This window comes from Mastomys coucha, unplaced genomic scaffold (assembly GCF_008632895.1).
Source record: "Mastomys coucha isolate ucsf_1 unplaced genomic scaffold, UCSF_Mcou_1 pScaffold6, whole genome shotgun sequence".
Classification (NCBI taxonomy): Eukaryota; Metazoa; Chordata; class Mammalia; order Rodentia; family Muridae; genus Mastomys; species Mastomys coucha.
This window is the reverse complement of record NW_022196912.1, coordinates 51,861,252-51,886,787: the sequence shown is the minus strand read 5'-3', so window position 1 is coordinate 51,886,787 and position 25,536 is coordinate 51,861,252. Positions and strand designations below refer to the sequence as shown.

The 25,536-nt window shown below is 39.8% G+C and overlaps 1 protein-coding gene across 1 annotated transcript in view; it reads left to right on the top strand.

Moving 5' to 3' along the window:
* The window catches only part of Bzw2 (basic leucine zipper and W2 domains 2), a 61,808-nt gene that overhangs the window by 15,950 nt on the left and 20,322 nt on the right, over nt 1-25,536 (top strand). The window contains exons 2-7 of the mRNA XM_031357774.1: nt 2,855-2,919; nt 7,586-7,762; nt 13,997-14,100; nt 17,284-17,349; nt 18,864-18,999; nt 24,024-24,133. Of these exons, the coding sequence (XP_031213634.1) occupies nt 2,862-2,919; nt 7,586-7,762; nt 13,997-14,100; nt 17,284-17,349; nt 18,864-18,999; nt 24,024-24,133 (651 nt within the window). The 5' untranslated portion in view covers nt 2,855-2,861. The remainder of the gene's footprint in view (nt 1-2,854; nt 2,920-7,585; nt 7,763-13,996; nt 14,101-17,283; nt 17,350-18,863; nt 19,000-24,023; nt 24,134-25,536) is intronic.

The following is a 25,536-nucleotide window of genomic DNA, read 5'->3' as shown; positions in this document are numbered from 1 at the left end:
ACAGTGTTTATCTTCTCCATTTGACATAGGGTCTGTGTAGCCCAGACTGACATCAAAACTGTGACCACCCCACCCCACCACCCCTATCTTGGTGTCCAAAGTATTAATAGAATTACTAGTGGTTTCTGCCACGCCCACCATGTTTTCCATGGTGGGGCAAAGAACGATGCTACTTTGTATCTAGTTAATTGGTTTCAGATTATAATGTGGTGTGGTAAATATAGTACTAAATAATAATAAACAGTAATAGAAGGTGTACTTAGAACAGTGACCTACTAGAATATTCTTTGCTGCCCATTCTTTGATATTGTTCTAGGTTCGAGCTATGTCTGTTTTTTTAATCCCAGAAAAATCTGGCTTTTCTCAGGCCAGGATTTTCACACAGGCCCAGCAAGGACCTAATACAGGCTGACCCTCACTGGAGCAGGTTATAATGTAGCATGAAGAGCTAAATTTAGAGGGAAGTGTGGCTCTGCTGCAAATAGTAACAGCCCAGGCACAGGTACTCAGCGGTCTCCTTCAGACTGTAGGAGACAGATTTTGTTTCAGTTTTGTTGGCATGTATTAGTCTTTGCCTACTCATATGTTTCTGTATCATTCAGTTATTCTCCACGTAGAGTAGATAGATGGTGTTGACAATAAGTTCCATGAGCAGGCTGTGAAGAAAAATGAAAGCACTTACAACTGAAGTTGATTTAAAAGTTAAATATGTTCTGTGGTCATTCTCCCATAGACATAAAAATGTGAATAAAGTGCAAAGACAGTGTTAATTAGGGAAGTCCTTAGGTTTGTATTCTGGATCAAAAACTTTTAGAGAAAGCTCACACTTGAGTTTTTCCAAATATTTATAAGATAAAGATATTTTTGACAGAATTGCATTTTTCATTTTATTTTTGTTTCCATGTTTCCTAATGAGACTTGAACTTTGGTTGATTTTTGGTTGTTGAGGGATAATACACTTGGGGGTGTTTGTACACCGGGGTGGGGAAGGTGGGGGGATATGTTGAGGAAGACATAGATGTCACCACTTGCATCAATTAAATGTCTGGGGTGCATCTGATAAAAATGTCTACAGGGAGGTTTCTGTAGTTCTCACAGTTGATGTTTCTTCTCTCTCACAGCACTTCCTTTCACTATGTAAAGTTGTTAGAAACTCAACTCCAGTGGCAAAATCGACTACATTTTGCATCTGTTGCTTTATTTGTAGTTACTTTTACTTCTACAGAATGATTGGTGAGAAAGGAAATTGTGGTTTGGTTTGGTTTTGGTGGCTCTGGGGATGGAGCACAAGACCAAGAGCATGTCAGGCAAGTGCTCCACCACCGAGCAATAGCCCCAGACCTAAGAAGGAACATTTATTCTATAAAGTGACATGATTTTGTTTTTTATATTGCTAATGATTCTTTTAAGCTTTATGAAGTAATTACTGGATTACTGCAGATTTTCTTGTTTATTTAGTGGTGTAATTGAAGAAATCTAAGCATTTTCAAATCACAATTTATAAAAAGATATTTTTGTAGTATAGATGATCAAATGTGACTAGTACCCTAACACTGAGATACACCCTCTTTTTCTATTTTTTATTTATTCATTCATTTTGAGACAAGATCTCAGTTGCCAAGGCTGCTCTAGGACTTTTTCTCCGTATCCCAAGCAGGACTTAAACTGGAAATCCTCTTGCCTAGCCTCCCAAGTAGCTGGGTTTACAGGCCTGTGCCACCAAGATTAGCTTCACATCACACTGTTTTAAATGGTAGATGATAAATGCAGTAGCCTGTTTGAATAACACATACCGTCTTACTTTGCCTTTGTAACTTGAGCAGTCTAGACATTTTTGGTATATATTCATGCCAACAGGTTATTCTTTGTTAAAAGGTCTTAGAGAATAAATTTTATATATCAGTATTTAATTTTTTCTTACATATAAGAAACATTATATTTACCCTCTTTTCAGGCAAATAAGTTACACTTTACATTCTTTAATAGAATTTTTACCTATGAACAGTTGAACAACATTCCATGTTAGCACAGCTGCTTGCCAGCTAAGCAGTTAAATACTTATATGCTGGTCCTAGATTTTTAGGTTTTTAGATCAATCAGATGACAATAAAACAACGGGTCCTGAAGGCGGAAGGAGTAGAACACTAGTCATTATGCACAGGAAGCAGGGGACACTTCTATCAGACAGGAAGGCCTCTGTAGAGGAGGTATGAATGTGAGCACAGAATAACAGGAACAGCTAGCTCGGGGTGGGGGGAGGTCTACCTGGAAGAAGCAGGTATGTGGCCTCGGAAACTAGATTTCATCTTGTCTTTTGGAGCAAAAGCACAAGTCAGTGAGGTCGTAATGCAGTGTGTGATGGGGAAAATGGGGTCTTAACTCCATCATCAGCGATGGGGACAGAACCTGCGATGCAGCAGAGTTGGACCCAATTCACTCTTTTCTAAAGCTGCTAATGTTCTATGCAGTGGGTAAGTTGTGATTTACTTAACTTGACACATGTTGAATGCTGCAGCTGTATTTCACATACATGTATACTTGCCTTAGTGTGTGAGTGTAGCTGATAGCAGGAGTAAAGTAACTGTTAGACTTCAGGGTATACACAGTTAAGTATTCACGGATATTCACCATATACTCCCTGAAAGCATGGCATGAAGTCTAACTTCTGCCGGCGTTGATGCCAGTGCTTGTTTCCCAACCTTTGCCAAAAGTGGTTTTTGGTAAACTTTCACATTTTGCCAACCCAATAGTGTAAAAGCCATATTCCCACATGGGTGAGGTTGAACATGTACTAATTATCTACATAGGCTTGTTTGGATTGCTAAAGTGCATAAATGTTGTTTTTCTTTTTCAGTAATTTTATGAATAAGCATCAGAAGCCAGTACTAACAGGCCAGCGGTTCAAAACCCGGAAAAGGGGTAGGTTGGGTTGTGTTGTGTTGTGTTGTGTTGTATCTCGTATGCATGTTCTAATCAAATTTTTAGAATTGAGAAGAGTTAGAATTGTCTCCTACTTCCCCTTACAGCTACTCTGGAACTCTAACTAGCCTTTATTCCGTGGTACAGCCGTGGAATCTAGTTCTCTATTCAGTGTTGGATGGCTCTCATGTCCTCCCAGCTGTCCCTCTTTAAGGACAAAATGAATACAATGATAAGCCTGGCTGCTTCTTACATTTACAACCTTTCTGTTGTGGCATCATTTTTTATATTTTAGTTTCCTGGTTTTTATTTTGTTTTGTTTTTTGAGAAAATGTTTATGAGAAAGGTAGTAATGCTAGGGGAAAGAGGTTCCCAAAATTTGAAGTCAGATTACATCGAGTGGTACTGGCCCTCGAAACACATGGGCCTTTCACTTGTCCCTGCTGTGAGCAGAATTCATCATGCAGTCCCAGCTGGCTTTGGCCTTGCCACAGTCTTCAGTTTCAGCCTCCTGAGTGCTGAAACGCATGACTACAAGCATGAGTCACCATACCCGTGTGATTTCACTTTCAACTTTTTTCCCTCCTGAACTAATGATTGGGCCTGGCCAGGGCCTTGCACATGGGCACATGTGAGATAAGTGCTTTATCTCTAAGCTGCACCCCCAGCTCTTGACAGCCATGGTGAACAAAAAAGACTTTTTGCCCTGAAAAAAGAATCCTAGTCCTATAAACCTCCTGAACTTAGTATTTCTAAGCTGAGTGATCATTTGTCCTAAGGCACTATTTCTCCCTGTCTTCATTTCTTTTCCTGGTCTATGATAAAACACTCTGCCACAAGCAATTTAAGGGTTTATTCTGCTCACAGTCCATCATGGCCTGCAAGTTGAGGCATTGGTAGTTTAGAGCAGCTGGTTACATTATCTCCACAGTCAGAAGATATCACTGAAGAAAATGCCTCACAGGTATTCCCTGGGGACCATCTCCCAGATGATTCTAGATTTCGTCAAGGTGACAGTGAACATTGACATCACAATAAAACATCTGTAGCCAGGTTGTATCTTACCTCTTCCTTGGGGAAATTACTGAGAGATAAAGGACTGCTGATAAACACAAGTGTTTGAGTTGTTGGTTTGGTTTTTGAGACAGGGCTTCTCTGTGTATCCTGGCTACTCTATAGACCCTGGTGGCCTTAGATATCTGCCTGCCTCTGCCTCCTGTGCTGGAATTACAAGCGGGCATCACCATGTCCAGCTCAAACACAAGTTTTAAAGTTGCCTATTGCATAACAATGATTCTTATTGTGTGGATTCTTGGCACAGCTTGGGTTGTTCCTCCCCACTCCCATCGTTGTGAGAAAGCCCTCAGCTGAAGTCAGTCATAGACTTAATGAATGACCTATGATCTTTTTATTTCCTGTGATTTTCATAGTGTGAGGAAGAAAACATCTGTCTCCAGAGAAGGGAGAGTGACCCTTGGGTTAGGTTCTGAGTCAGAGGTTGTTTTCTCCGCCTGGCCATGGGTACCCCTAGCTCAGGGCTCTGATTACTCTACCCTGCAGCCTATGTACTCTGTTCCTCTAGAATTCTGACCATTTCTCCCCACCCCCCCATACACAAGACTCATTATATAGTTTTTTCTGTGGCTGCCATCTACAAATTGGTGGCTATGTAATGTTTTTCTTATGACATCAAAGAGTCTTTTATCTGTTGTTTTATAGTAAACACTGTTGCTATTAATCCACATCTGTCTTTATGGTATCTCCCCCTCATCCACCACAGCTCTGACTAGTACTCTGGTTCTGATGTTATTATAAATGATGTTAACTACTTATTACCCATTCTTACGTTAGACAACTACAAGCAGCCAATCTCTGCACAGTAGACAGTTTTAATGATACCAGAATTATGCAAACAAGTGATTTAAGCAAAGGGCTCCGGGAGATGTAGTCCTAGCAGCTGGGCCTCTTTTTAATCTTCTAGCTGGTGCTTTTGATTTCACAACCACAAAGCCAGATCACATTTTTCTATAGCTATCTCATGCTGTTCCTCTTTCTCCTTTTTTTTCCTTTCCTTTTGCAATATTAAATGTTTACCTCCTACTACAGAGGCAGAGGTCAGCTCTGCTCCCTCTGACCATCCGTACTTACCCACCTGCATACCTCCTGTCCTTTCCTCTCCTGTCCTGCATACCTCTATGACTGTGGACAAGTTCTTCACAGCATAGCTTGCTCGTGTTTCTCTTTATATAAGTATCATTGCGTGACCTTGTAATTAAATGAATCTAGTAGTTTCCTGATTTTTGGCTTCATTTTCTATGCCTTAAAACTAGACATAGTTATATTAAAGGAATTGATAGCAGTGGTAGTGTGGTGGAAGAATTCTGGTATCATAGATGCATCTCACTTTATTTAGTTCTTTGAGAATTTCATACAACGTATTGTGATCACATTCACATTTTCTCTCCCCCAAAGCTTCCTAGTATATCCCCTTTCCCTTCTCACACATATTCTACATCAATTATTTAATTCCATCAAGACCAGCTTGTGCTGCCCAAATGTTCTTGGTTGTGTGCCCTTCCACTGAGTTATAGAAGGCTTATCGGAGCTACACTTTTAGAGGACACTGACCCTTCTCCCAGCAGCTAGTAGATATTTCCATCTCAGCTAGGGATGGAACTTTGTACCTACTTCCTTCACCATGCTGGGTTTCTTATTTAGGACTCTGTGGGTCTTATGCAAGCTATCACAGCCATGCTTATAATGCATTCATATGTTTATCTGTCCTGCTACATCCCTAAGACACTGTCTTCTTGTAGTCACCCACTGCCTCTGGCTCTTAAGCTCTTTCCACTCCCTCTTCCAGAGTGAGTCTTTGGAGGGTGAGTCTTTGTGATTTGTAAGTTTCATTTCCCCTCACATTTTATGAGACCGAAGAGCTCTCTTGGTCACATTGCTGTGTCCATCAGCTTTGAGCTGTCACCTTGAAGCTGGACTGTCCACTGTCTACACCTGTGCTATTTCTTTCTCATGTGTCTTTTCCTGGCTCAGCCTATAGTTACTCCACACTTTTGAGGCTTTGAAAGTTTCAGTACATTGTCACTTTGTTCTTGTCCTTGAAGAACTCTAGTTTGGCTGAACATTGGAACTCTAGGTTGGAAATTGGTTTTGGCCAAATTTTTCACGATACTAGTTTTTGAACCCAAATTGTTCGTGATTTATTGGTCAGTGTGTGTGATTCTGTTTCTTGATACTTTATGTTTGACTTGGCTTTGGTTTGTGTTGCCCCAGAAACTTCAGATGGTTGACTTGCAATTAAAAACTCTTATTCTTTAATTCTGTTTAAAAAAAAAAAAACCCAACTTTCTGGAAATTTAAAAAGTAATTTCAGTTGACTTGGGAGTTTGCTATCTTTTTTACTGTACTATTTTATCATTTGACTGCTCCACCCTCTTCCTTGTCTTTTGGCTAAGATTCTCCAGATGGTTCATCTTTTTGTCTAGTTTGTTCTGGTGGATAACTTTCAGCTTTCTCTTTCAATTGTCCCATAGAGTTCTTCACTTTTCCATCATTTGTTATTCCAAGAGCTAGTTGCCACTCAGGAAATGTTTATCATATTCTTGCCTCCCCTCTTCCTTCTTCCTAATTTTTTCTTCTTCAACATCAGCCTTCCACAAGACACAGTGCTCTAGAGTCTAGAACAGAACTCCTTCATCTCCCACATACCTCTCTCCCAGCCACACAATGCCATGTCTCCATGTTTGTAGATGTAGTTCACCACATTAGATCATGATGTCTCTCATTGTGTGTCTGAGTGTTATTGCATACCTGCCTCTTCAGTGTGCACAGGGAACAACAGTTGAATAATAGTTGTTCTCTCTTAAATCTCTATAGCCCTTTCAGATGACCTACAGTATCAAAACGGAGCTTAGTCATAGCACTAAGTCATAATTTAACCTCTTCAACATGAGTTTACAGCACCATTTTCCAGAGTCTACAGGAAGTGTGATCTTGGAATAGATTTCAATAACTAGAAGAGTCCATTAAAAAGATTGCAAGACTCTAAAACAGTATCTCATTGTCTTATTCAATGAATAAGTATTTTTAAATGTTATACTTTAAATGTTAGTAAAATGAATAGATATAACATCCATGCACACATAAAAAAACCATCGTTAGGACCCTCAACACTGAATGTCATGTGTTGAGGACAGAGACAGATGTGTGCATGTGCATCACACAACTAGTTTCTCATATTCGGGGTTCTTGTGTTCCTGCTCCTGAGTAGTTTGTCTTATAAAAGAGATATCTCTTCTTATTTCTCCATCTCCATCTTGTTCGTTTTCTTATTCTACAGTCTGGTACTTCATTTCTTTGTCTTTAACAAAATAATAATTTAAGTTTTAGTTGTCATTTTTTCCCATCGTTAGACTTAATATGTTACACACATTAGCCTAGACTACAAATGATATAAATGAATAATTGTTAATGTTATTATGTGTGAGATACTTAAAATATTTGGTTGCCTTGTTGTACAGAGTTATTCAACTTGTTTGAATAAATGTTTAAACAGGTGTTTTAGAACATGGAAATTTACATGGCCAGTTTCTTTCAGGACTATATGGATAAACACATGCATATGTAATCATTTGATTTATTATTATTTCAGATGAAAAAGAGAAATTCGAACCCACAGTCTTCAGGGATACACTTGTCCAGGGGCTTAATGAAGCTGGTGATGACCTTGAAGCTGTAGCCAAATTTTTGGATTCTACTGGCTCACGATTAGATTACCGTCGCTATGCAGACACACTCTTTGATATCCTGGTGGCTGGCAGCATGCTTGGTAAGCCATATGATTTGGCATTTTCTTTTAGTGTGCATGAAGTTCAATTCCATTGTCTTATTCCCTCTTAAGATAAAATCTTTGGAAGCTTACATTAATTACATTTGGTTAAAAAATCTATAATTTTTACCTAGATTACAATTTAGAATGGTACTAATGTAGTATAGGCTTACATTTTTCAAAACCTACTTTAGTAAGGGTTTTTAAATGCTTTAATTTCCCTTCTACTCTACCACCCACCAGAAGTAGTGGAAAGGAAAGGTTAATAGGACAAAGGGGGATATGAACCTATTTAGAAATAGTTCTTTTGGGCAACTCTAATTTGCATTGAGGACATCAGTTGTTCAGTTCACATGAATCAGCAGCGGTAGCTTGATCCACTCACAAACACTACTCCTGAATCAGCAATGGCAGTTGGGTCCAGAAACTGCAAGGCTCTGCCAACCAGCCCAGGTCCACAAAAGCAACAGGAAGCCACTTATCACAAACTGGAATATCACAAGAAATTCTTTGGTGTATTTCTCTCTACAAATTTACAACAAATGATACAGCATCCTCAGTGAAGACCAGCAAAGAGTGGCGAGGCGAACCCACGCCACACAGCATCATCCACTGCCTGTTAGGTTATACTTATACCCTTTCCAAACATCAAGCACCACATGCCCCTTTTCCAGTTAGCTTCCAGAAAAACACCATGTGTTTATTCTCCAAAACATCCTTCCACGTGTCTGCATCCACAAAGCATCCTCTCATAAGACAGTCTCCAGAAAAGCATTATGACACAACTGAGTCTCAAAAAATACCAGAAATTTCCACTCCACAGCCCCCTTTCTGTTTAAAAGTTGTCTTTTTCTCTAACATTAACAATTTACATAAGAACCATAAAACTAAGATTTCACATCACACCTTAAACAGACAGCTTATGTACAAGACAGTCAAACAATAGTCCAGTAAAACAACCTTGAATGTCTATCCATATACAGTACCTAAACAAAACAACCTACTACTCTAGATGATAACAACCTTAACAGCAAGTGAACAGAACTATCCACCCCAACTTAAGGGGTCGGGATGACAGTCTTCTGATAACTGCTTCCTGCTGAGTCGGGAAGAATTTGTGTTTGGAGCCCAAAGGGAAGGGGGAAATGGTTACTCCGATAAAAGCTTTGTTGCCCAGTGTCTGAGTTTAACAAGTCTCTGTGTTGTCTGTCCTGTCTAAGTATTATCCTTTGTGTGAGCAATGATTCCCATTAGCCCTTTTGAAGTTGCATGTATTTTGGGGGGGAGAAATCAGTAACTGAGACAGTCTGTGAATCACCTAGGCGATTTGCTTTGTGAAGACATTCATGTCTCAATTGATAGAAGGTTTTCCCTGATCAGGCTCAATCCTTATAAGTTTGTTTGGTATCCATATTTTTGTTTCTTTCCCTGTAGATACAGAAGCACAGCCGCATTCCCATCTTAAAACTATTGCAGGTTCCCATTCTAAATGTACACATCCTTATAGTATATTGATTGGCTTAGTTCCTCGGTTTTTTTCAATAACGTGGTGTCTTTCAGCTGCTGTTGTAGCCTAACCTATTAAGAAAATTGTTGGGTGGGGTGGTGGTGGCACACACCTTTAATCCCAGCACTTGGGAGGCAGAAGCAGGCGGGTTTCTGAATTCAAGGTCAGCCTGGTCTACAGAGTGAGTTCTAGGACAGCCAAGGCTACCCAGAGAAACCCTGTCCCAAAAAAAAAAAAGAAAGAAAAAAAGAAAAAAGAAAATTGTTGGACTGGAGAGATGGCTCAGTGGTTAAGAGCACCGACTGCTCTTCCAGAGGTCCTGAGTTCAATTCCCAGGACCAAATGGTGGCTCACAACCATCTGTAATGGAATCTGATGCCCTCTTCTGGTGTCTGAAGACAACTACAGTGTACTCATATGATAAATAAATAAATAAATAACATTTTGAAAGGAAGAAAGAAAATTGTTAACAAAGCATTATTTAGAAGTTTTTACCCTCCTTTTGTGTTTAATAAGCATCTCTTTTAAGGTACAATTAGCTCTTTCTATAACTGCTTGTCCCGTAGGATTGAGTGGTATACCAGTAATATACTTTACATTGTAATATTTAAAGAATTGCTTCATCTTATTGGATACATAAGTGGAAGCACTATCAGTTTTAGTTTGTGTGTGTATTTCTAATATGTGTAATCACACAGTCAGCCTTTTTAGAACTTAAAGCAGTTGCCCATTGAAACCCTGAGTACATGTCGTTGGTATGAGATATATATATATATCTTTGTTTCCCAATGTAGGTTTAAAATAATGACTGGTTCATAAAGCTTAGAACTAAGAGTTTCTGTTGACATTAGGACATGGCCACTATTTAAGCCAAAAGCCAACTGCCTCATGTGTTCGTAATCCAAATTGTCTATAGAAGGCTGTGTCTTTGAGTATTTGCATAAGTCTTTTCAATCTTTCCTGTGTACTTTAGGAATTCAGATATCAAATGGTGGCTTTTCTTTTTCCCTCTACATGCACAGGCATGTGAAAGCCCAAGGTTAGGAACCCTCCTTTAGAGCTCTTCCAAATTATTCAGTGAGACAAGGGAGGCCTCTCAGTCAAAACCAAAGCTTGGTCAGATGACTACACTGGCTAGCCCACTCGCTCTCGGGAACCCCATGCTCCTGCTTTCTTAATAGCCACTGGGTATTTTATGTAGCTTCTGGAACTCTTAAATTCTGGTTTTTATTTTCTAACAACTGAACTCTCTCCCTAGCCCTTTTAGATCTAAGTTCCTGTAGTTCATTTCCATTGTAGTTATTTAGAACAATAAGAGATTTGCAAATCTGTGGAAATAATTTGTTTGTTACAAATACTTGGAAGTGGGGGGCAAGTGTGCTTGGTGCACTGACAAGATAGTAGTTACACTACATAATGTCTGCTCCAGATGCCATCTGTGCTTCCAATTGAGAAACATTGGCTAAGCCAATCTGCCTTGCAATAGGGCAAATACATTCGTCCACTTTGATGTAAAGCCTCTTGTGAGCTCTGTTTACATGATCCAATATGAAACATGATATCACCAGACCATGTTCTACACTGCCAACTTTCACTACATACTGAATTAATTTTGTGTTACCATTTATACAAATCATTCATCAGTGTAGAATTCAAGAAAGGTATATGTAGTATGGTAAATCCCAATACCTAGAAATAGCTATTGATAATATTTTGGTTAATTACCTCCTAGAAATCTCTCACCTCACACATTTTGAAAACCTGAGTATTATATATTACTCAGTTACACATATATGTGTATGTGTGTGTGTCTATGTATATGTGTGGTACTATGCATGTTAATTTATGTTTACTAAGCAATATATTCTGCCTTTCACCTCCATGAATATTACATTTGGGGTGATTTGAACACAGCCCAGCAGTGTTAAAGAATATTGAGTTTTATTGTTTGTGGGCACAAATCCTGTGTCCTGCTCTGTGTAATTAGCAAAGCACCAGGAATTAAAGGACAGATGATAGTAAGGATCCTAGCAGTTGACGAAAATGTTTTAGTTAACATTTTGCTGTATGTAAATCATGAGTCTCTACTTCCATCTAGCTTTTTTTTTTTTAGACCTTGTCAATTAAATTAACAATTGCTATTTTTTAGTTAATAATTCAGAATGTTCTAGCATGACTTTTAGTATTCCCCGGTAATCGTGTATTTTATCGTTACACTTATAACTCTGTGCAGCAATAATGGTCAGCAAGTGTGTCACACATCATTGGGTTGCTCGGTCCTGTGGAACCACGCCGTTATAACCGCTCATTCCGGCAGCTCATGTGCATAGACAATTCAAGTTCTCATATCACAACTGTACATTGTGTCTTAGGTTGCCGGTGGCCCCAGGCAGCCCTCTTAACCCTGCTGTCTTTGTGGAGCTGTTTTTATTTCCTTCCCCTCTTACTAGATTGCTAGATGTTCCTTTCCCACCACTCTTTCACTCTTCTCCACTGGCCCCAGAAAGATGTTGAAGTGTCTGCTCAGTGAACATTGATAACTATCTTGAGGGCTTATTCGCAATCAATAGCCAATTTAGCTCTGCAGCCCAAACTTCATCCTTCACACTGTGTCAATACATGCAGCAGGAGAGTAGGGCAAACTCATTGGCGTAGCTAGTCCAGGCATACAACCCCAGGTGCCTTTGAAACCAGATTTATGGTGTAATTAATGAACTAAGACAAGTTCCTTCCTTCAATCTGAATCCTTGGTTAAACAACCAGTTGAGCAGGAATTTCCTTCATACCACAGAGTTTCCCTATTGTTTTTGATCTTTCTTCAAAGAATACTTTCCTTTTCTCCTTTACCTCTGTCTTGAGAAAAACTCGCTACAAGGGATCTATTTTCTTTTACTGCTACTACCTTGAAAAGTAGTATTTGATGAAATTTGATTAAAAAAAAACATTTTAAATGCAAGTATGCATCAGTGTGTGACAAGTGTATCTGTTGTGTGAGTGAACAAATGCAACTTTAAAAACATTTCCCTCCTCGGGGGAAAGGTCCAAGGCTTCAAGGTCAGACTGTCCAGTTCTGTCATTGTTACCATGAAAGAACAATTAGTCCAGAGATTTGAGGAGATTATCATCTTAATATAATGTTGTTCCAGGTGGTTGTGTTCATTAATTAATGTACATTGGGTACATAAATTGACTTATGGCAAACAGATTCCTTCAAGAGCCTACTTCTCTAAAATTAATTTACTTACAAAACTATTTGCTAGATTTTAAGCCCCCTGGAAGAGCCTGTAAGCTAAGAAATTCTCATTTGCCTGTGTCCGTTAACAAAACGGGCTGTGTGACCTTTTCACCCAAAAACAAATTAAATTAAAGCTAAAGCACACAAATTTAGCAAGGGACTGGTAAGGAGATAACAACCCAAGGTGCGGAGCACTATAGCTTATTGTAAAACTATAAGCTTCACCTGGGCAGTGGTGATGCACGCCTTTAATCCCAGCTCTTGGAAGGCAGAAGCAGGCATATTTCTGAGTTTGAGTCCAGCCTGGTCTACAGAGTGAGTTCCAGGACAGCCAGGGCTATACAGAGAAACCCTGCCTCAAAAGAAAAAACAAAAAACAAAAATAAAATTTAAAAATATATATATATATATATATATATATATATATATATATATATATATATATATATATATATGCTTCAAATACTTGGTAAGTATAGGAGAGGTGTCACTCTAACATGGATTGTTCAAACCCCTCTTAACCAAAATGAAATAGAAGTGAAAAACAGAAATGCTTAATGCTCTGATCTTGTCCTTGAAGTCAGTCCGTGCTTATGGGAGCCATTGTTATAACTTACGGGAACATGGAAATTGAACTCCCATCAACAGGCACTCTGGTTCCAGTCCAATTTTTCTAGCAAAAATAAATAAGGGAATAAAATACTGTTCCAACCAATGCGGGTACTTGATGACTAAGTACGAGTTCAAGGAGTCAGTACAGACTATTAATCACATATGGGAAATTGTGTTAATGAAAGAGGAAATGGTTTTAGAAACATTCCTGTGTCCCAATAAAAGCTAAAAATATCTATAAGAAGAGGTTAATCTGGTTGACACCACAGTTAGGACTATTAACCCATTACCAGCAGACTCCCTATCTATAAAGTTGTATCTTACACTAAGAGATGGCTTAGGGATTAATAACTTCAGCTTCAGGGGATCTGACAATCTCTTCTCATCTCTGTGGTTATCAGCACTCACGTGTGCACAGGCACACATATATAAGTAATTGAAAAAAGTGATGCAAAAACAAAGAGTTGATTCTGTCTAGTCCTATAGTTATGTGAACGAGGTCCAGCAAGGCATTTACCAGTCCCGAGAAAGTCATGGCCCAATGTGGGAAGCATCAGAAGTAGCACTGAGAATAATGGAATTCATTTCACTGAATGACAGTTAGTTTTCATGGGTAAGTACCCACTTTGGGAAGAACTAGGTTTATAACACTCGACTCCAGTGAAGGTCGGGACATGGAGCAGGTGTGGTCAGTGTATGATTTGGAGCAGCTCATTTGGATTGTATTGATTGGAACCTGTCTTGATTGACACATGTGCATCCAGTGGAATTTACTGTGGGTCATTTTTACATCTACTCTTCAGTGTTTTCCTTGCTCCTCTCTTCATATTTTGGCATTGTCCCTCAGCTGCGTCCTAACTGTAATAACTTGTCTTCACAGCCCCTGGAGGAACACGCATAGATGACGGTGACAAGACCAAGATGACCAACCACTGTGTGTTTTCAGCAAATGAAGATCATGAAACCATCCGAAACTATGCTCAGGTAGCATCTGGCATGGAAAGACTGCCAGTGTGCTGGATTACAGGCCCCTGAATAAAAGAGCAGGAAAAGAGCTCCCAATTTCAGTGCTAGATGGACTCTTTAAGTGTGGGAAAACACACAGTTGCATTCCTATTAGTATAGAAAGCATTAAGTACCGTACCTTTGCTCCTCATCTACAAGGCTTTAGGTGCCCACTGCAACTGAATTTTTGCTGCACGGTCATCCTATTTTTTGGAGAAAACAGGTTTGCTTCTTCTTGTCATACTAAGGTTGCCCATTCCCTTTGATCCACTGGGTTTTACTTCTTGGTCCTAAGACATCTTACAGCCATGCTTGAGCATGTATGATATGGCAACTATTGTGTAGTTGCAATAACATCACAGCATTTCTTAGAATAGTACCAAGGAGGGAAATTGATGTAAAACTCAATAGAAAGTTTTATGACTTATATTAATAGAATACATAGTATATAGTTACTAAAGAAAATGAAGAGGGCTGGAGAGATTGCACAGTGGTCAAGACCACTGGCTACTCTTCTACAAGACAAGACCTGGGTTTAATTATCAGTATTCATGTGACAGCTTACAACTCAAGTTCCAGAGAATCAGACAACCCCTTCTGGCCTCTAGGATACTAGGCGTGTTCATGGTCCACAGACATACATACATGCAAAACACTAACACACAAAAATAAATCAATTTTGGAAAGAGCGTAAAGAGTGAGAAGAGACTATGACTGTAATTCAGCTACTTGCCTAGCATGCATAAAGCCCAGGCTTGATCCCCCGCACTCCCAGCACTGTATAAGTGGGTAGACACTAGTACACATCTGCAATCCCAACACTCTGGAGGTAAAGGTAGGCAGATCAGAAGTTCAAAGTCATCCTCAGCTACATAATGAGTTGGAGACCAGGTGGGGCTTCATTGGACCCAGTCTCAAAAATGAATAAGAGCTAAAGAGATATTTGTATAGCATAAAACCTAGAGATGCATTAGTCAATAATAAAATGGGATGAGCATCCTTCCTAAGAAAGGATGCAGAGAGAAATTTCAAAGGAGAAGAAACAAATCCCCATTAAATGTGTGAAAGTATGTTAAAACTCACTAGTTTTTAGGGCAGTATTAAATAAAATTATGGAGTGTTGGTTTGCCTACATTAGCTTGGTAAAAAAAACTAATGAATTATAAGGCCCACTGAACGGCTGGGAACCCATCAATCACAAATACAGCTAACTAGACCTGCTCTTCCTATTCTGATTCTATATAGATGGACTCTTCAAAAGTCTGATCTGGCAGTGTGGCTCAGTTGGGAGCATGCCTTTGCAGGGCTTGCACAAGCTTCACTACCAAAATAGGGGAAAGATTAGTGTTCCATGACACAGGAGATTAAGCAGGAAGGAACAAATTGCTCAAACACTGGTCTATCCTCTAGATGTCTTTGTTTCTACTATTATATATGAGAGCTATAGATATTCTGAGAAGGCATAGCTTTAAATACTAACACTGAGTTCCATAGCTCATCTCATTGATTTGAGGCTGGGTCTCATAGCCCAGGCTGGCCTCAAACTCTCAATGCTTCTGCGTATTGCACTGTCACACCTGGAAGGTTCATAATTCTTAAGTCTGATTTCATTGATACCTAATAACAGTTTATCATCTACCATATCATAATAGAATTTTCAGCATCAAATTGCTGGAGATCGTTATTTGAATTCCAATGAGAACAGGTTAAAATGAAACTAAACTAGAAGTCAATAAGGGCAGCTGCTCCTATGAATGATAAGATACAGTACAGTTTGCCTTTTTGTCATGTCTTAGTAGGGTGGTGTCTTTAAGCAAGTGACTCCATTTTTCATATTTTGATATGAAGGGAGGTCTTTTGGGGCTCTGAAGACTCTAGGTAAAGACAACTGCACTGAGCCTTATGGTCTAGATTCAATCTCCTGAACCCATTTGGCAGAAGGAAAGAAGCAATTCCCAAAACGTTTCCTCTGGACTCCATGAGTGCAGTGATACTTGTGCACCCACACACACAGAAAGGATGGATGGATGGATGATTTTTTATAAAACCAAAGATCTTCTGGTCTGTGTTTGAGCTTTTAAACTGTTGCTTATTTATAGACTGACAGAAAAAACCTGGCCAATGGGACGCTCATTTGGAAGAAAAAGATTAAATAAAAAGAGTGTTTGAGTTGGAAATTAATTTTATATAGGCTATCTACTTAGCAAGTGCTTTCGTAGTATGGTGATTGAAAACCTGAGGTGATTTTAGACAGTTGTTCTTGGACCTCTTAGTTATATGAAGAAACACACCAAGACTTTAAAAGTATGTTAGTTGGACATTAGAGAAAGCAACTGGGTTCAGATGTATCCATGGTTGCTAAAGATAATCAGTACTTACAAGATCCCTGTTTCAGTAAAAGAACCATTTGTGTACAGAACGGTCTACTCTCAGGTCAGAAAGGCAAGTCCTGCTTTAGGGTTCTGTAGGGGTGGTGAGGCCAATAATTCTTCATAGCTAAGTAGATTATGTTTTTTGCTCATCTACCAAAACCACATTTCTGATCCATCTGGATAGTAATATGCCATGAACTCTGCTCTCCCAACCATGCCACTAGCTCAATGATTTTATCTGTAACCCCTTAATATCAGGCATATTCAATGTCTGTATCTGGAAGAGTAAAAAATCCTATTTTATTTTCACCAACATTTATTTGTTTATTGTTTCTCTTTAATTTTTTTTTACTTTAGATTGTATTTTTTTGTTTTTAATGTGTTTATTTTTATGTGTTTGTATAAGGATATATGTACAAGTGCAGGAGCCCTTTAAGACCAGAAACATTTTCATTCCCCTATAGCTAGAGTTACAGGCGTTTTTTGAGCTTCCTAATACGGGTGCTGGGAATTAAACTCAATCCACTGAAAATGTAGCAAGCACTCTTAACCTTGGACCTGTGTCTCTAGCCCCTGTTTCTATTCTTCAGCTTGCTTTATCCTAGGTATGTATTTGATCTTATTTTTCCTGGGGTCATGGTACCTCTTCTGAAGTGCTTATGGTTCCCATGTCTTAGTATGAGCACATTTATCTTTTTATTATTGTAGATCTATGGTAGATTTCCACCCTTCTGTCTGCTGTAACCTTTAAAATTATTTGCGTAATTCAATGATTCTGCTTTATGTTTAGGTCTTCAATAAACTCATCAGGAGATACAAGTATTTGGAAAAGGCATTTGAAGATGAAATGAAAAAGGTAAATTCAAATATCTAAGGAAGTAGGATCCTGAACTTGGGGTCAACATGGGCTACAAAATAAGATCATATCTAAAAAACAAACCACACACACACTCAGAGAGAGGCAGACAGACAGACAGACAGATATACACAGAGATACACATACAGAGAACTTTTAACTTCAGCCCCCTCTCACTTTCTGGCATGAGGTGATGTCTTTGTTTAGAGCTTACTAGTCAAGAATAGAAGTCAAAGGCTCTGACTAAGGCTCTTCCACTCAGTATAAATATCTAGAGAATGACATAATCTCTCTCAGATGCTAGGGATGGTGAGTTAGTGTGTCCCACACATGTTACAGAGCTGGCTAGAGAACCATGTCACCCTCATGTAAAAACAAAACTATATTAGTGCTGGGAACTTTCTGTTGGTGTCGAGTGATGAAAACTCAGTCAGGTCCCTGCTGTGATTGGGCTTCCTTGGGGAATCTCAGCATCACACCTAAGAAATGACGAAGTTGAAAAACTTTAGTCACAGCACAAAGCAAAGGAGAGTTGGGGAAAGGAGGACCACAGCTCTGAGGACTTCAAACTCATGGTGAAGAGGGACATTAAATCCCCTTTGCTTTGACTTGTTACAGACTCTCTAAGTAACCCTCTCTCACTCTCTAAAACGTTAAGGTTGGAAGTGTTAGGGCGCACGCTTCTTCCCCTCCTAAAGTCAAGAGTCTTCTCAAAGTCCTTTATCTCATATCTTCCATTGTCTCCTTCCCAAAGCTGGTGGTTAAACCACGATCCAAGAAATAATGTGTTTAATTCTGATATTTTAAAACCGTAGACAACTCTTCTCCCTCAAAGTTCTTCCTGCAGAGTCTTCTGCTATGTTTTGTGTTTCAAAAAGTTATATTCTTATGGCTGGAGGATGCGACGGATGACTCAGCAGTTAGAATATAACTCTTAGCCCTCATATCAGGTGATTTACAACAACCTGCAACTCCAGCTACAGGATCTGGCACCCTCTTCTGGCCTTCCAGGCACCTGCATATGCGTGTGTGTGTGTGTGTGTGTGTGTGTGTGTGTGTGTGTGTGTGTGTGTATACATGTAAATCAATGAAAACAATAAAATGTTATTCTTTGCAAAATAAGGTTTTTCTGTATGCCATGGTGAGGAAGTGATTGCCCTATGGGGATGAGGGGATGTGAAAGTCAATATATTTCAGAAAACATGTTTGTTGTATGCTTCCTCCTCTCCATGTACATAGCCAGGTGTGCATCATGTATACACACGGTTCCCCAAATGTCCCTTATGGTGACTATTTGTAGCTGCCTGTGTATGACCCCACAGGAAAGGGCTGTGTCAGACAGCATTCCTTTCTGCACTATCATTTATGATTGTGTCTGCTAACTGCACTCTACAGTGACCGACTTCACCACCTAGTCATGGACAGATGACCTCATTGCGTTGTTATTTATCTTCCTACCTGGCTGTCTGGCTTCATAGACATAATTTCTTTCTGTCTTCCTTTTTTACTGGCAGCTTCTCCTCTTCCTTAAAGCATTTTCTGAAGCAGAGCAGACAAAGTTGGCAATGCTGTCCGGGATCCTGCTGGGCAATGGAACCCTCCCAGCCACCATCCTCACCAGTCTCTTCACGGACAACTTAGTCAAAGAAGGTACTTAGGGGTCACCACATGTGTGACGGAAAGGAAAGGGAGCACTAGAGACAGTGAGAAAACCGCCCTCCATGTAAAAGGGTGCGTGGGTGCGTGTGTGCACATACCGCCAAGAAGTGGTGTTTTAAAAGTACATGTTCATTATAAGGAATTAGAACCTGTACACCTATTATATATTGGCACTTGACTTCTACTTGCAGATTATGGCTACCTTGAAATTGATTAGATCCAAAGCTTCTTTTCCAGCTCAGATGCTGCTCTTTGTGTGAATAACACACCATTTTGTCCTTTGTAGGACCCTTTTGCCCTTGAAGATGCCAGGCAGTAAAGAGAGTAGAAGCCAGAAATTTCCCATTTGCAAAATATCCCCCCCCACAAACAAAAACTAAACTGTTAACCACCCTGGATCTGTGGAGCTGATCAGGAGGCTGAGGCCTACGGGTCATCGCAGGTTCAAGGCCAGCTTGAGCTACATAGTCAATTCCAAGCCAGCCTGAGCAACATAGGAGTACCCTTCCTAATGAAATAAACTAGGTAAAGACCAGGCAGGAGCCCTTCTAGGGTGTTCGCTTTACTCTCATTTTTAAGGCATCCAGGGTGAGATAGCTCGTTGGCTAGGAGCAGCATGTGCTGCTGGGAAACCAGAGTTCCTTTCCCAGCCGCTCCCCACTGCCTGAAACCACAGTTCCGCTGGGCGCCCTACACTCTGCTGACCTTGGACGGACGCACACGCACATGGGCAAGCATACCCATAAATAATAACTATCTTTTTCTTAAAAGGCATTCATTGTTCAAAAGACAATGAATAATTTTAAAGTCAAGAACGCTGCAACAGAAAGAGGCTTGTGCAAAAATGTTAAAGTATTAAGAGTTTGGCAGGCACTGCTGAAGTAATTGATTATAGAATGAAACAAGAGTGGGCTGCTCTCTTGTGGGAGGATAATGTGATGCAAATTACAGTTTAACGCAAAACAGTTATTTTCCTAAAAAATAAATTAAAGGCGTTTTTGTGAGAACATCTGTTCCTTCTGGGGAGTTTTCCTCCTGCGTGTGGGAAGGCCCAGCTTCGTTCATGCCCGTAGTGAGAGGGCTTACAGTTCTCTAGTAGCTAAGAAAAATAGGTAAGTCAAGAGACAGGTGGCACTATGCTGATTGTCCTGAGCGTTTGGCTTATGGTTCTGGAGTCACTAGTACATTGCTAACACTGAGCTATCTGACTTCTGAATTATTATTATTATTATTATTATTTGACTTCTATATTTTTCTGAAAAGAATTCAGGCTACTTCATGTATCTTATGTTGTTAGCCATTTTTTTTTTTTTTTTTTTTTTTTTTTTTTTTTTTGCACAGAAAAAGAAGGTAAAATGTACACCCTATACACTGATAATATTGAGTTACCTAAGCCATCACAATAGAAAATAACTACCTGACTAGTTAATGTCAAACCTAAGTCAGAGACAGGCTTAGCTGTTAATAGCACTTTCTGCCCTTGTCAAATATGAGAACTCAGTTCCCAACACCATCTTGCAGGTCATAATGCCTGTAACTGTTATTTTAGGGGACCCAGTACCCTCTTCTGGCCTCATGGGCTCATTATACACACATAATGTGTGTAGTATGTGTGTACATGTACACATGGATACATAAAATGAACTAATGAATCTTTAACAATGACCATTGTAGAATTTAGGTGGTAGTTGTATGGCTCAATGTATTCACCATTTCTGTGGTTGAAATTGATTATCGGAAAATGGGAAGGAAGAAAAACACCTTTGCTGTGGGAGTAGCCTCGTGCTTGTGTCATGGTTTTCCCTCATGCTTTATCATCATGAGAAAGAAGCTAGACATTTAAATGTTGGTTCCTAATTAAGAATGGATTAAGAAGTTATACCTTTGCTCACCACCTATCCAGCAACTGTAAAAGAGAATGAAATCCTTCCGCTCACTAGGAGAGTAACTACAAAAGCATTCCAGGTTTTCCATCAAGAGTCTCGTTTAATACAAAGTGATAGGCTTAAATATACTTTATTTTAGACTCCAAAGTTCAATCATGCTTTGCTTTCTACCTCACAAGACAGATTATAGAATAATCTTATTTTTACATCATTATGTAGTTATATTGAAGTTATATTGATTTTGTGAACTATAAATAATGATTAAAGTTTGCCGTCAGTTGGGGTGGTGCTCAATGACAGAGCACCTGCCTGGCATGTCTATAGACCTGGCTTTCTCCTCCAACCTCACAAAAAGAAAAATCATCTTAAAAAATAGTCAGCAAAAGATTCTTGACCTTATAATACATATACATATTTCTTTAGAAGTGTGTGTGTGTGGCACGCTCACACATGTGCATGTATATTTATTTCCATAGAACTCACGTGTTGATTGTGGACAACTTTGTAGACTCAACTCTCTTCTATTGCCTTTCTGTAGATGCCAGGGATTGCCTTTAGCTGCTGAGCCATGTTGCCAGCCCATTTTTTTTTTTTTAATGAAGTAATAATTATAAAGATAGGGCAAACTTTGGAATGAATAGAAATATCATTCATGGTATAGACTTCATCTTAAGAATGGTTTCCCTGGTCATTATCAAGAGTCTTCAGATCAGCCATGGCACGTATCTCTCTATTTGTTCAGCAGAACATCGCTTATCATAGGCTCGGGAGCTTTGCCAGTAGTATGATGTAGATAGCCATGGTCATGGAAATAATGAAGAAGGAGGAGGTGCCAGAACTGAGGCTAATCAAAACTCAGCCTGGTGTGACCAAAGTAGGAATTCTTTTAGAAATGAGTAAAGGAGACATTGGCAACTGCTCTCTGCCATCAATAAATACTAGGCAGAATGTTCAATTTAGGAAAATCAATTCAGTATTGCAACTGCACCATAAGTTTTCATCAAATGCAATATAAATTTAAAATTGGAAATCAGAAGCATTTACAGAAAAGTTGTCTGCTATCTAGCTAATTGTTTATTTTTGGAAGTAATTGAGATTCAAATGTGCATAAGGGATTGAGTGGTTTCTTGATTAACATCTAGACATCTATCAAAACTACTTTTTAAAATTCCAAAAGTCTTTAATTTTAAGCAGGCCTAATGTTGTGAATTACTATAAGAATTTTACTTATTTGTTTCTTTGTTTGTTTGTTTTGTGCAAAGAGAAACATTCATTGAAAGGTTGGTGATCATCCACATTAATAGTTCTCTTTGGTTGCTATCAGCCCTTACTGTTAACATCACTTAACAAGTCAGCTGTCACCAGAACTACACTCTTATCATTTCAGTTCCTGAGGCAGGAGAATTGTGTGTTCCTGGCCAACCCAAACTACACAGCAAGACCCTAACTCAACAAAATAAAAAAATTAGAAAGCTGGAGTCGAATCTTAAATAGCTTCTCAGATTGCCCTTCTGTCCCGTGGATGTCAGCACCCACCTCAATTTCAGTGGCCATTCCAGAGCCACGCCCCTTGCCGTGGAGCTCTCTGGCCTCCCCCACATCAAGCTTGGGCTTCCTCCACCATTTTACTTATGGCATGACACGATGATGTCATGAAAGGGATGAGTGGAATGGGAAGCCATTTCTGTGTCTCTCCTGGGCTTGCTGGAGCAGATTTATTGGCCAGTTCTTTCACATCCTTTGCCTGTGTCTCAGTGAGAATTTCCAGTCTTCATACACATGCAGTGGGCCAGTTGGTGCTGAGCACTGGATGTTTCCCCAGGTCTGATTGTTACATTTTCTATTAAAAGCAACACAGAACAGATGGCACAAGTAAACATCAGTGGTCTTGGCATCGGCATGAGCTCCAGCCATTCTCTGCCATTTTTTTGTTCACAGATCAAAAAGTTTGTCCTGATGCATTTTACACTGTGAAAGTCTCCAATAGTCTGCCTGAATTTGCTAAATATAGCTTTACCCCTCTAAATATAAAGGTTTACAAACCTTGATAACAAAACTATCTAGTTCATCAGATGAACTTTTGGCACCTTAAGTTCTCTAATTTTCTTTTCCAGTGCTTTTTAGGTATATTATAGTTAGTAGCCAGTAACCATGTAGAAACCCAGGCCTGGTGGCACGTGTTTATAATTCCAGTGCTGAGAAACAGAAACAAGAAGGTCCCTGGGGCTTAATGTCCAATAAGCCTAGCCTAACTGGCTAGGGGCATGGAAGAGAGAGCCTGTCTCAACAAAGAAGATGAAGAGCTAGTGGGAGTGGTGCCCGCCTTTATCCTAGTGCTCAGGAGGCAGAGGCAGGCAGATCTCTGAGAGTTTGAGATCATCCTGGTCTACAGAGCTAGTTCGAGGACAGCCAAGGCTACCTGTCTTGAACAAAAGGAAATAGAACCAGCCAAAGAAGATGAGGGCTTCCGGGGAGCTCAGTGTTGGCCTCTGGCCTCTATACACACTTGCACACATTTAGTAAATATGAAGAAATGAATTAAACCCATGAATAAATAAGTTATACCAGATTGGAATCAGTACTCCTGCTGTGAAAACTATTTTGTTTTGTTTTCCAGACAGTTTCTCTGTGTAATCCTGCCTGTCCTGGAACTTACTCTGTAGACAAAGCTGTCCTTGAGCTCAAGAGATCTACCTGCCTTTGCTTCTAAAAGTACTGGGATTAAAGCATGCGTCACTGCTGTCTGGTTGAAAACTTGTTTTCACTGTTAATTTTGTTGTTGTTGCTCACTTGTTTTTGTTTTTATAACTGTAATATTACCATGTAGCCCAGCCTGTCCTCACACTTAGTGTGTAAATCCCACAGTCCTGACTCTTTTGCAAAGCTCATGCCTCCACTTCCTGTTGCTGGCATCAAGGGCACGAGCCACCATGCCTGAGTTCTTGCTCATGAAGACGTTTTCTTCTTACTATGAAAAGAGAGCTGTGCGTGTAGTCTGTCTACCTTTTTCCTGTCTCCGAGATCAAATCTTTTAGCTGTTACCTGTTTCTGGAAACCTGTTCAAAAATGTACATCCTCACAGGTGGTCTCTGGTACCCAGGAATGACATTCTCATTTTTTTTTTAACAGGCATCGCAGCCTCATTCGCTGTCAAGCTTTTCAAAGCCTGGATGGCAGAGAAAGATGCCAATTCTGTTACCTCTTCATTGAGAAAAGCCAACTTAGACAAGAGGCTGCTCGTAAGTGTTTTTACATCAAGCTTGTATGTGTGACTGGTGTCAAGGTGTTGTCATGTCAGTGACATACCAGGGTCTGTGCTGAACTGGAGTGTGTTCCTTTTATTTCTTACTATTTGAGAGAGACTAATTCTGTTTTAGTCTTATACACACTCTAATATACTCTAAATAAATGAAACACCCCCTAGGCCAATCATGAGAAACACTTTTTGGAAGGCATGAAGGCTTTCCTAGAGAGGATTGCCTGCGGAGGGATGATGCTGTATAATGTAGGACCATCCTTGTGAGGTAGCAAACTGCGTGGAATAAAAGGGGGAAAAGGAGAGAACCACCTGACTGTTGGCATACCCCTTCTCTGCTTCCTCGTTGGCTCTGTGAACCAAGCCACTCCAACAGCACACTATCCTCCACTGTGAGCCAAAATACACCCTTCTCTTAAAGTTTCTGTCTTCGTCTATGTGGACATATCCATTTATAAAAAAATTACAAGAGATATAAACACTCAAGTTTGGAAGTTTACTGATGTGGTATTAATATTTTATCAACAGTCAAGCTTTTTCCTGGTAGCTGTATTGGTATTTCAGTGGTACAGGACTTGCCTAGCACACTCAAAGCCATCCTGCTAGCAGTCCCCAGCATAATAATAATAATAATAATAATAATAATAATAATAATAATAATAATAAGTTAAAAACTAACACTTTCTTTAGTATAAAAGAACCATTTACATCAGAGAGTAGACCTTGGGAGCAAGCTCTGCAGCCAGTCCCACAACACCCAAAGGAAGCTCCAATCCCAGGCGCTCCAACACACCTGGGACCAGAGGTGATCAGGAACCAACATCTGTCCCAACACTGGGAGTAACTGGGACCAGCGGGACCAGGCACTTAGGAACTCCACCAGCCTAGTGACTCCGGTTCCTTCCGGGTCTGTCTGGGTTAGTGTTCTGAGCAGACCTTGGGCACAAGCTCTGCAGCCAGTCCCACAACACACAGAGAAAGCCACACTCCCGGGTGATCTAACAAGTCCAGGATCCCAGAACCACAGGATCACAGAGGCAGCTTGACTCTGAGGAGTTCTGACACAACCAAGATCACAGGAAGGACAGGCTCCAGTCAGATTTAGCAAGGGCAGGTAGCACTAGAGTTAACCAGATGGTGGGGGGCCAAGCATAAGAAAATAAACAACACAAACCAAGGTCACTTGCCATCATCAGAACCCAATTCTCCCACCATAGCAAATCCTGGACACACCATTTCACCAGAAACGCAAGATTCAAATCTAAAATCACTTATGATGATGACACAGGACCTTATGAAGGACATAAATAGCACCCTCAAAGAAATACAGAAGGACATAGGTAAAAAGCTAGAAGCTCTTAAAGAGGAAACACAAAAATCCCTTAA